The sequence below is a fragment of the Mytilus trossulus genome, chromosome 7 (assembly GCF_036588685.1).
Source record: "Mytilus trossulus isolate FHL-02 chromosome 7, PNRI_Mtr1.1.1.hap1, whole genome shotgun sequence".
Classification (NCBI taxonomy): domain Eukaryota; kingdom Metazoa; phylum Mollusca; class Bivalvia; order Mytilida; family Mytilidae; genus Mytilus; species Mytilus trossulus.
Genome location: NC_086379.1, coordinates 6,335,954 through 6,349,156, shown reverse-complemented (window position 1 = coordinate 6,349,156; position 13,203 = coordinate 6,335,954). Strand labels below are relative to the sequence as shown.

The 13,203-nt window shown below is 32.0% G+C and overlaps 1 protein-coding gene across 1 annotated transcript; it reads right to left on the bottom strand.

Annotated features, from left to right (window-relative positions):
- Positions 1-1,992: 1,992 nt before the first annotated feature.
- Positions 1,993-13,050, bottom strand: LOC134724544 (uncharacterized). Its single transcript, XM_063587635.1, has 3 exons — positions 12,912-13,050; positions 8,831-8,942; positions 1,993-2,171 (listed from the first exon to the last, which is right to left on the bottom strand). Exons 1-3 carry the CDS (start codon positions 12,982-12,984, stop codon positions 2,099-2,101), a joined length of 258 nt encoding a protein of 85 aa, XP_063443705.1. The 5' UTR covers positions 12,985-13,050; the 3' UTR covers positions 1,993-2,098.
- Positions 13,051-13,203: the final 153 nt, after the last annotated feature.

Sequence of the window (13,203 nt, the reverse complement as noted above, 5' to 3'; positions counted from 1 at the left end):
AATAATATATTTTTTTGTACATTACAACATGTAAACCACAGAATAACGATAGACAAAATTATAGCTATTGTATCATAGGTTCTGTTGTAAGTAATACTAAGTATTATTACTCCTATTGACTGTTATTCTCCACTGTTGTTTAAGAGAGTTTGCATTTTGGTTGCTTAGAGTTCAAACTAAATGTTCCCAACTTCCCATACAACTGATGTGTGCATCTACACTAAAATCATGCATAAGAAGCCAAAGTGAACCAGATATATCAGCTCACACTTTTTATTTAACAGAAAAATTCAAAGCTAAGAGGGCTTATCAAAACTTCATTAAAAAAAGTAACTCCAATGTCCAACAGGAAATCACTTACACTTTACACCTCACCATTACAAAGTGCCTAAATAAAATGGCAATGTGTTCTTCGCTGCAGAGGCTTAATAGACAAGACAATATTTTATTCGCACAAACACATTTACATTAAATGGTTATGGCATACAAAATTAAGACAATAAACTTACAATAGTTAAATTGATTACAATTATATTAGAGTGACAGTGGTATTCACAGCAAAAAAGAAAAAAGGCTATAAATTTCAGCAGTTAACACATTATTAATGTTCATGAACAATTTAAAAAAGAACACAAACAAAAATTAGGTTGGCAATGCATATTAAAAGAAATACAAGTTATACAGATGTTCTTAATAAAAGACAATCATTAATATACTTTATGGTGATTTTTATAATGACTGGTAAACTGCTATTTAAAAGTACAGTCAAATGCTTAAGTGTTATAGTGGACTGCAATTTAATAAAATTGAAATTAAGATTTTTATTAATATTTTGTATATAGGTATCCCTTAATGATGTATAGCATGGACAGATTGAGAAGAAATGGTATTCATCCTCAATTTCTTGTCTGTTACAGGATAAGCAAATGCGTTTACTTCTTTCAATGTTGGTATAACGCCCTCTTTCAATTGCTAAGGAATGTGCACTTAGTTTAAATTTACTGAAAACTGATCGGTCAGTTTTGAATTTACATATATCAATATATGGGGGCCTTTTTCTAATTCTTTTAGTATGACAAAAGAAATTTAATTTTTCACATTTATTGATAGAACAATTTATAATTTGATAAGCCTGGTCATAGATTCTTTGTTGGATACTATTTATGTGATATTTTATATTAAAAGTATCAAAAGTGAGATGACCATAACCTAATTTATTTAACCAGTCTTTTACAATGTTAACCCATTTACTTGTTTTCTCTACATTATTATATATTTTATGGACTAAAGTGTTAGGCGAGTTTACAATATGGTTTAGAAATTTTATAGCTGAAAGCTGAATTTTAAAGTACAAAGGGATTCTGTTTGTCTCAGTTAAACAGGCTACATTTGTTGTTTTGCACTGTACACCTAAAATTTCTTTAATAAATTTAATATGTAAATGTTCAAATGGATCTGAATCTTAATAGTAAGTAACAAAGAGTACAGACTGATAAACAGAGGGTCATTATAGTATATGACCTACTCATTGAGGGGAAATAATAAGATGGAAATACATGTAGTAGATCATCATAGATACCAAGATTCATATTTGTAAATGGTCCAGACGCGTCTTTTCTCTACAAAAGACCCTTCATATGTTTGAATAAAAAAACATTTAAAAGGCCAAATAGAGTACAAAATTGAAAATTATTGGATGAAGACCAAAAATTGCTAAAAGATTTGCCAAATACAGCTACGGTAATCTATTCCTGAGGTAGAAATGCTTTAGTACTTCAAAAATTAAAAAAAACATTTGTATACAGCTAGTTAACTTATGCATTTATAATAATGATAATTCATGTCAAGACAGAGGAGCTGACTTCTGGGCTGGTGATACCTCTGGGAATAAAAACTCCAACAACCGTGGCATCCACCCAGTGGTTGTTAATAACTCATGAGACAAACAAAAGTACAAATATTCTAAGGCATAAAAGTAAAAGAAAAAACCCAGGTAGTTTACAATTTATGAAGTTGATTCCTTTAGAAATCACTGTACACATGATTATCACAGTTTTTAAAACAGCACATTAAATGAGTCTTTTATCTGTCACATATATCAAGTATCCTCAGTCTTTTTAATATCGTCAGAATAGCCAAGCTTCTTCCAGTCTTCTTTTGCCATGAGATTGCTGAAAAAAAACATAATCTTCCTTTACATATATATTTTTGAAACGTATGGTAACTTCTCCTCTTGTCAATTAATTAAACATTTCAAATCAAGCCATGAGCCAAACTCATACTGAATGGACAAATATAAAAAAAAACAGCCATTACAAAATGATAGTGAACTATCAACAAAAAGGACATAGATCAAAACAACAAAATGAAGGCCACATTCATTTTGCTGTTGTAAACAGTTTAACATGTTCAGGTGTATTTCTATTACCAGCTGAAGCCCTATTTTAGTGTGGGGTTGTCTCACTGTGTTGAAGACCAATTGGTAGCCTTCGGCTGTTGTCTGCTCTTTGGCCAGGTTGTTGTCTCTTTCACATATTCCCCACTTCCATTTTCCATTTTATTTAGTGGTATTTTTTGTTGTTTTATGTAGTTAGTGCGCTGTCTGATTAGTATATATTTAAAAGACTTCCTTTTTCATTACAAATATTGACCAGAAGCTCTGCAGGGCACCGCTTTATACAACCGCAGAGGTTGAACCCTGAACGGTTGGGGCAAGTATGGACACAACATTCAAGCTGGATTCAGCTCTAAATTTGGATTGTGATTAAATAATTGACACGGTTTCTGACACAGAATGAATGTGGTCTAATGAACTTAAAATTTTTGTTTTGCCTTTGAGCAATTCACTATGCTGTTGAATATTAATCCTCTCAAAAAAATGTTTGAAAAATTTTCTTTTTATTTATGAAATTTCAAATGAGAAAAATTTACCACCCCCACCATCCCCAATTTTTTCTTCACATCCCCCTATCCTTTATTCCAAAACCGATCTCAATTCAAATTTCTTATGGAGTTTGCAACAATAATCACTCATTTAAATACATCATAAAATATCAAAATGTAAAAAAGTGCTTGTTATCACTGAATGGTAAAGATTGTTTTAATTTATCAGTTGGTAGTAAAAGTGAATATACATTGCATATTGTATAAAACATTGATTTAAGTTGATTCAACTACTATTCTGGACAAAGAAAGATAACTCCAATTGAAATTTCTTGCTATTGCACAATATTGTGCAATTAGATATTTCTTGCTATTGCGCAATACTGTGCAATTGAAAATACTTGCTATTGCACAATACTGTGTAATTGAAGATTTCTTGCTATTGCGCAATACTGTGCAATTGAAAATTTCTTGCTAAAAATATTGCACAATACTGTGCAATTGAAGATTTCTTGTTATTGCTGAGTACTGTGCAATTGAAAATTTCTTGCTATTGCACAATACTTAATATAATAATTTTAGATCCTGATTTGGACCAACTTGAAAACTGGGCCCATAATTGAAAATCTAAGTACATGTTTGGATTCAGCATATCAAAGAACCCCAAGAATTCAATTTTTGTTAAAATCAAACTAAGTTTAATTTTGGTCCCTTTGGACTTTAATGTAGACCAATTTGAAAACAGGACCAACCAGATGCTCCGCAGGGCGTAGCTTTATACGACCCCAGAGGTTGAACCCTGAACGGTTGGGGCAAGTATGGACACAACATTCAAGCTGGATTCAGCTCTAAATTTGGATTGTGATTAAATAGTTGACACAGCATAGGTTTCTGACACAGAATGAATGTGTTCTAATGAACTTAAAATTTTTGTTTTCTCTTAGAGCAATTCACTATGCTGTTGAATATGAAATTTCTAATGGAGTTTGCAACAATAACTACTCATTTAAATACATCATAAAATATTAAGATGTAAAATAACTGCTTGTTATCACTGAATGGTAAAGATTATTTTAATTTATCAGTTGGTAGTAAAAAGTGAATATACATTGTATATAACAAAGATTTGAGTTGATTCTGGACAAAGAAAGATAACTCTAATTAAAAAAAAATATTGCTATTTCACAATATTGTGCAATTAGATATTTCTTGCTTACTATTCTGGACAAAGAAAGATAACTCTAATTAAAAAAAAATATTGCTATTTCACAATATTGTGCAATTAGATATTTCTTGCCATTGTGCAATACTGTGCAATTGAAAAGACTTGCTATTGCACAATACTTTATATAATATTTTAGATCCTGATTTGGACCAACTTGAAAACTGGGCCCATAATCAAAAATCTAAGTACATGTTTGGATTCAGCATATCAAAGAACCCCAAGATTTCAATTTTTGTTAAAATCAAACTAAGTTTAATTTTGGACCCTTTGGACTTTAATGTAGACCAATTTGAAAACAGGACCAAAAATGAAGAATCTACATACACAGTTAGATTTGGCATATCAAAGAACCCCATTTATTCAATTTTTTATGAAATCAATCAAAGTTTAATTTTGGACCCCGATTTGGACCAACTTGAAAACTGGGCCAATAATCAAGAATCTAAGTACATTTTTAGATTCAGCATATCAAAGAACCCAACTGATTCATTTTTTGTCAAAATCAAAATAAGTTTAATTTTGGACCCTTTGGACCTTAATGTAGACCAATTTGAAAATGGGACCAAAAGTTAAGAATCTACATACACAGTTAGATTCGGCATATCAAAGAACCCCAATTATTCAATTTTGATGAAATCAAACAAAGTTTAATTTTGGACCTTTTGGTCCCCTTATTCCTAAACTGTTGGGACCAAAACTCCCAAAATCAATACCAACCTTCCTTTTATGGTCATAAACCTTGTGTTTAAATTTCATAGATTTCTATTTACTTATACTAACATTATGGTGTGAAAACCAAGAAAAATGCTTATTTGGGTCCCTTTTTGGCCCCCAATTCCTAAACTCTTGGGACCTAAACTCCCAAAATCAATACCAACCTTCCTTTTGTGGTCATAAACATTGTGTTTAAATTTCATTGATTTCTATTAACTTAAACTAAAGTTATTGTGCGAAAACCAAGAATAATGCTTATTTGGGCCCTTTTTTGGCCCCTAATTCCTAAACTGTTGAAACCAAAACTCCCAAAATCAATCCCAACCTTTCTTTTGTGGTCATAAACCTTGCGTCAAAATTTCATATATTTCTATTAACTTAAACTAAAGTTTTAGTGCGAAAACCATAAAATGCTTATTTGGGCCCTTTTTGGCCCCTAATTCCTAAAATGTTGGGACCAAAACTCCCAAAATCAATACCAACCTTTCTTTTGTGGTCATAAACCTTATGTTAAAATTTCATAGATTTCTAGTTACTTTTACTAAAGTTAGAGTGCGAAAACTAAAAGTATTCGGACGACAACGACGATGACGACGACGCCAACGTGATAGCAATAGACGACGAAATTTTTTTCAAAATTTGCGGTCGTATAAAAATGAAGAATCTACATACACAGTTAGATTTTACATACACAGTTAGATTTGGCATATCAAAGAACCCCATTTATTCAATTTTTGATGAAATCAAACAAAGTTTAATTTTGGGATTTGGACCAACTTGAAAACTGGGCCAATAATCAAAAATCTAAGTACATATTTAGATTCAGCATATCAAAGAGCTCAACCGAATCAATTTTTGTCAAAATCAAACTAAGTTTAATTTTGGACCCTTTGGACCTTAAGGAAGTACACCACTAATTCATGGTCCCATTGCTTTCTATGTTAAATTCCTCCATTTCAAGCAGGCACACCTCTTTTATTTTAAGTTCAAATAAAGTGGCAATCATTGCATTTCAAAGCAACACTTTATGGTGTCTTGTACTGAAAAAATCAACATACCTTACATGGCATATAAGAAAGAACTGGTTCCCGGAACTTCAGATGTACCAAAACAGGTACTTCAGATCAGACAAACAGACAAAATGTACCCTCTTTTTAAAATTTGGTGCAGTTTTTTTAATATTCAAAATTAAAAGTCCAAAAGTATTCTACAATGATCACCAGTCCTTCAGCTTTCATTTGATACCAAAAATACCTAAATATTCTACATATTTTGAAAGTTACACTCATGCGTAGGAATTATTTTGTGTTAAATATGTACTACTTTCTGGTATGTGCTTTCTGGCCGGGCCTGAATTAGTGGTGTTACACCTTAATGTAGACCAATTTGAAAACGGGACCAAAAATTAAGAATCTACATACACAGTTAGATTCGGCATATCAAAGAACCCCAATTATTCAATTTTTGATGAAATCAAACAAAGTTTAATTTTGGACCCTTTGGGCCCCTTATTCCTAAACTGTTGGGACCAAAACTCCCAAAATCAATATCAACCTTTCTTTTGTGGTCATAAACCTTGCGTCAAAATTTCATATATTTCTATTAACTTAAACTAAAGTTTTAGTGCGAAAACCATAAAATGCTTATTTGGGCCCTTTTTGGCCCCTAATTCCTAAAATGTTGGGACCAAAACTCCCAAAATCAATACCAACCTTTCTTTTGTGGTCATAAACCTTATGTTAAAATTTCATAGATTTCTAGTTACTTTTACTAAAGTTAGAGTGCGAAAACTAAAAGTATTCGGACGACAACGACGATGACGACGACGCCAACGTGATAGCAATAGACGACGAAAATTTTTTCAAAATTTGCGGTCGTATAAAAATGAACAATCTACATACACAGTTAGATTTGGCATATCAAAGAACCCCATTTATTCAATTTTTGATGAAATCAAACAAAGTTTAATTTTGGGATTTGGACCAACTTGAAAACTGGGCCAATAATCAAAAATCTAAGTACATATTTAGATTCAGCATATCAAAGAGCTCAACCGATTCAATTTTTGTCAAAATCAAAATAAGTTTAATTTTGGACCCTTTGGACCTTAATGTAGACCAATTTGAAAACGGGACCAAAAATTAAGAATCTACATACACAGTTAGATTCGGCATATCAAAGAACCCCAATTATTCAATTTTTGATGAAATCAAACAAAGTTTAATTTTGGACCCTTTGGGCCCCTTATTCCTATACTGTTGGGACCAAAACTCCCAAAATCAATACCAACCTTCCTTTTATGGTCATAAACCTTGTGTTTAAATTTCATAGATTTCTATTTACTTATACTAAAGTTATGGTGCGAAAACCAAGAAAAATGCTTATTTGGGTCCCTTTTTGGCCCCTAATTCCTAAACTCTTGGGACCTAAACTTCAAAAATTTGTAAAGGTTCCGCGGAACCCAGTGTCTCGCCTATTTTTGCTGTAAATCGCAGGCTCAACAACAATGAGGAAAAAAATCAATAAAAATATTCCCTCTTGTTACTATTTTATGATTGTAAGAAAATCTAAGTCCATTTAAAAGTAAATTACATAAAAAACGGAGTAATCTTTTTACAAACTTTACTTCTGGATACAATCTTATGATCATAAATAAGCTTCTGTCCAAGTTTGGTACAATTTTAAAAACTTTAACCACAGAGTGAATGTAATGGTTCCCCGCAGAAAAACTAAGTCGATTTAAAAGTAAAATATGGAAAAAATGGATTTATTTATTTACAAAATTTACTTCTGGATACTATCTTATGATCATAAACAAGCTTCTGTCCAAGTTTGGTACAAACCCAGCATAGTTTAAGAAAGTTATTGAAATTCTAAAAACTTTAACCACAGAGTGAATGTAATGTTTCCCTGCAGAAAAATCTAAGTCCATTTATAAGTAAAATACAGGAAAAATGAAATTTTATTTTTACAAAATTTACTTCTGGATATTATCTTATGATCATAAACAAGCTTCTGTCCAAGTTTGGTACAAACCCAGCATAGTTTAAGAAAGTTATTGAAATTCTAAAAACTTTAACCACAGAGTGAATGTAATGTTTCCCTGCAGAAAAATCTAAGTCCATTTATAAGTAAAATACGGAAAAAATGAAATTTTATTTTTACAAAATTTACTTCTGGATATTATCTTATGATCATAAACAAGCTTCTGTCAAAGTTTGGTAGAAATCCAGTATAGTTTAAGAAAGTTATTAAAATTTCAAAAACTTTAACCACAGAGTGAATATTTGTTGACGCCGCCGACGACGCCGACGCCGACGGAATGTAGGATAGCTTAGTCTCGCTTTTTCGACTAAAGTCGAAGGCTCGACTAAAAATCAATACAGACCTTCCTTTTGTGGTCATAAACATTGTGTTTGAATTTCATTGATTTCTATTAACTTAAACTAAAGTTATTGTGCGAAAACCAAGAAAAATGCTTATTTTGGCCCTTTTTTGGCCCCTTATTCCTAAACTGTTGAAACCAAAACTCCCAAAATCAATCCCAACCTTTCTTTTGTGGTCATAAACCTTGTGTCAAAATTTCATAGATTTCTACTTACTTAAACTAAAGTTATAGTGCGAAAACCAAGAAAATGCTAATTTGGGCCCTTTTTGGCCCCTAATTCCTAAAATGTTGGGACCAAAACTCTCAAAATCAATCCCAACCTTCCTTTTGTGGTCATAAACCTTGTGTTAAAATTTCATAGATTTCTATTCACTTTTACTAAAGTTAGAGTGCGAAAAATAAAAGTATTCGGACGACGACGACTTTTGCGGTCGTATAAAAAGTAATTAAAATTGTACATAGCCAAGCACTTGTCTTTTAAGGTCAAACATGTACCCATGACATTTGGAACTCTAGTGAAAAGTTGTCTCAATGACAAGCATATCATTCTCAATTTTATACCACATCTACTAACACTACTTATTTACATATTCACAGCATTTCAATGTATTTATACTCACTTGTCCATCCGACATTTAAGATAATCTTTTGATTCTACCCTGCATGAATTGTTATCATGATCACTCTTCCGAAGACAGATAATATATCTTAACATTTCTTTTTTACATTCACCTGAAATGGAAAAAAAGTAGAAATATTACATATACATTTGTACATCATGCACATACCAAAGAATTAATTTTTCTATGAAATACCTCTTGGTTAAACCATTTCTGTTAAACATTGTTTAAAGGGAAATATACCTGTATTTCTATGAAGTCATATTTAGTTCCTTGAATAATATACCAGTAATAGTTAACTTAAACCTACATCCATTTTGCCAATGTATAGTTTTTATTAGTTAATTATAAAGTTTGAATTATCTCCCCTTTTTTCTCAAAACTTTAATTGTCTATATAAGTAATTATTTTTGTTTTACAATCCTGCCAAAATTCTCAATTTTAGACATGTATTTGAGTTGTAAAAACTTGCCTTTAAAATTTTTTCTCAGATTACCTCATTTATAATTTTTTATTAAGAGGTTAATGTTTTGTCTCATTAATTCAACAAAGACATTGATTGCACAAAGATCTTTTTGAGCATATATATGAGGGCTGTTTATGAGCCCAGTGTTCCAAAGATAACAAATACATGTAAATGGTTAAGGCTCTGACATGGTATATCAATTACATAATTGATCATACATAATAAATATTGTAAATATTTCAGCTTGAATCGGTGCGTTTTTTATGACTAAATCAGTTAAAATCTTTCACATTTACTAATTGATTCAAATAAAATAGACACTTAAGTGTTTAAAAAGTGGTCAAAACCTTTTTCAGATGAACCTGAAATTTAAGGCCAATATCGCCCTTACCGGAACTACTACTTTTGTAGGATCATCAATCAGTCAGGAGCCTGTAATTCAGTGGTTGTCGTTTGTTTATGTGATACATATTTGTTTTTCGTTCATTTTTTTACATAAATAAAGCTGTTAGTTTTCTCGCTTGAATTTTTTTACATTGTCTTACCGGGGCCTTTTATAGCTGACTATATGCGGTATGGAATTTGCTCATTGTTGAAGGCCGTACAGTGACCTATATTTGCTAATGTTTGTGTCATTTTGGTCTTTTGTTGATTGTTGTCTCATTGGCAATCATACCACATCTTCTTTTTTATATATTATCATATTTGAAGCTTTTTGGTAAAATATGACCGTTTTTGACTTTTAGTTGAGTATTTTTCACATGGTAAAAGAAAATGTTTTTCATTTTCAATTCAACCAGAATTGCATATAGAGCAGTACTGTATCTCTTATTGCTGGGAATATTTAGATGTCTCCCTCTTTCAATCATCAGTATATGAGGACTTGTACAGATCTTACAAACTGGAGGGTGGTTATCATGGTTATGGGGTACATTCATGACGAATTAAGGCAAAAGTTTTTGCCAAATGACGTTAATGTCAGGTAGTTTTTGGTGCATGATGATGAAATGTAAACTTTCTTTTAGACGATAAAAAAAAATTGAATGATTTTGACAAATCATGATATTTTTTTTCCAAAAATAACAGTAACGATAATCATTTGAGACCTCTGACGAATCACAGTAAGGATATTTTGACGAATTTTAATCAGTTTGACGCTAACGTTAGCCTAAAATGGCAGTTTGACACCAGGTAAATTAAGGGCATCAATAATACTACCCTTATATTGCAGTTCTGTCATTTCTGTTTTTTAAGATATCAACATATGATGGTCTTCAGCCCATTATGTAGCACGATGTAGACACTCTTGAAAAAGTATAACTTTTTGGATTCAAGTTTATCATGTATATTTGAATTTTGAACTTGCAAACATTGGTCATTAATTTTTGTTAAAATGGAATTTAAATTACCTTTAACAAAAATAAAGTTATTAATGATATAAGAAATTCCACATGTTCCAAGACAAGTCCATTCAAAAGACTCTTGACTTTTATGACCCAAGGATTTGAATCAACAGATTTAGTGAATATATCATAAGCCAAAGATCTTTGGAAGAAACTATATGGTTTCGGTAGTTGAATATTGAATAAAATATTTTATTTTGCAAGGGAATCCTATTAAGTTTGGCTCGACATCCATCATTAGATGCCTTACAAAGAACACTTAAATATATATCTTTGATAAATTTAACATGAAGTTTTTCAAAGGGGTCTTAGTCTCTACAATGTGAGTCAACCCCCGAATTTCACTACCATATGTAAGAATGGGAGTAACTAAATAATCAAACAATTTTTCAAGACATTTTTACATATAACTCGACCCACACAGATCTAAAATGCTGTTTGTGTCTTGCGTACTATTATTTGTGTTTGTCTTTTTCTTTGTTAGCCATGGCGTTGTTAGTTAAGGCGATCTATGAGTTTGACTGTCCCTCTGGTATCCTACTATCTTGGTTAACATGGTTAAGTCGTTCAACTATGGACATTTTTCTCTTATTTTTTCTGTAGACTTAGCCTTGATTTTTTATAACTGTGTATTGTCAAGCTTACATAATTGTTTCTCTGTCACATGTATGATGTTATTCCATAATAAACCTGCTGACCCTGTTTATTTACATTCAAATTCCATGGTGTCAAAACAACTAATCAGAGATTACTCTGACGTCCAGTCCAACAACTGTTTTGCCAGACAAGCTGGGGCCGTCAGAGCTCGTCCAATATCAGCGTGTCTGGCAAAACAGCCATTGGACGTCAGAGTAATCTCGGACTACAAAACAATGTGATGTACTGAATCGTTCTTCCGAATCAAATTGCTCAATTTAGGTGGGTTTTTAAGTTTAAGGCAATTATATCATGTATATTATTTGTTTGTGTGATATTGCTATGAAATAGTTTGCAATAAGTTGGGGGTTTATTCAACAGGAAACTTATTTTTTAGCCATGAAATTAGAAATATATTGAATTTTGTTTGAATATTAACCATGTTTAACCTACGGTCGTGATGGCCAGAATATTGATCTTTTCATATTGATTTTTTTTTCTATGAATTTAAACTACTCTATATTCCTGAACAAATTTATGGCATGAACATCTTTTTTTCAAATAGTTTTCTGTTCACTTTGAATGGTTTTTTTGCATGGGAAAATTGTGTAAGACGTCATTGCTTGTCATTTTGAAATTCATAAAAATATGATTTGCTTGACCTGTTTTGTCTCCCACAATATTGATGAAGTTGAATGGAATGTACTCAAAGCAATGGAGGCCAGAAGTGGGATTTTGTGAAGTTCTGAAATGTTTTGAGGCATTCAGAAGTCAGGTTTGTAACAGCCATTTAATAAATAGCAATGAAAACATATCTGCACTAGTTTTTTATGCTGGTAGCTATATATAGTAGCGTAGTGACATCGATACTTTGTTTCCTTATGTGATAAGTTCAAACACAACATGCACAAATACAGAACGAACCAACAAGATGACCAATTTTAGACTACTGTAAATGCTGTAGGATTTTAAGGATATCTTTCTAGGCCCCACTTTTGCAACATCTGTGACGCAATACACAATAGAGGGGGGATAGGACCTTTATCAAACTCCGGGATTGGGTGTTTTTAAGCTCGGGATTTCGGGATTGACCCTTTCGTGATCCGGGAATCTTTTCTTTCGGATTTCGGGACACAGGGGCTTGTTACAATTGCCGGGTCTACTATCCATACTAACCCCTAAAAAAACACAAGGTGCAAAAGGTGTTTTTTTAGGGGTTAGTATGGATAGTAATCCCGGCAATTGTAAGGTGTTTTTTTAGGGGTTAGTATGGATAGTAAACCCGGCAATTGTAACAAGCCCATGTGGTCGGGATTTACTTTATTTAAATTCTGGACCTCAGGATTTTGTTTTTTTAAGTCCGGGATTTCAGGATATACCCCCTCACAATAGGATCTGAGACTGGAAAAAAGATGCATGACTTATGAAATATAAACATAATAATACAGGTGCATCTTATGTAAGCCAGTAACAGCACAGGAGTTTGAAGGTTCAGCTTCTGGTAATTTTGCATCTGAAATATATTGATGTTTTAGCATGAATTTTCAGACAGGATTTTGAAGGGTTGGTAGTTTACCATCATGATCAAGTGGAAAGCTCCCTTTATCTGGAGGTTTTCGTCCTAATCGTGTTGACATAAACCCTGCCATTTCAATTTTATAAACTAGATACCAGTTATAGTTTGGAAACCAGATTCTAAACTTTAGTGTGTGTTCGAAAATAATACTCTGAAATCTAAACGTAATTGACCATAATGTGTAGTATTCTATCGTAGAGAAATGTTTAAAGTGTAAGATTTTTTTGAGGGAAATGAAAGTTGAACTATCGTTTTTGCTTAAAATGATTTCAGTGCAGTTATAGTCAAAGTA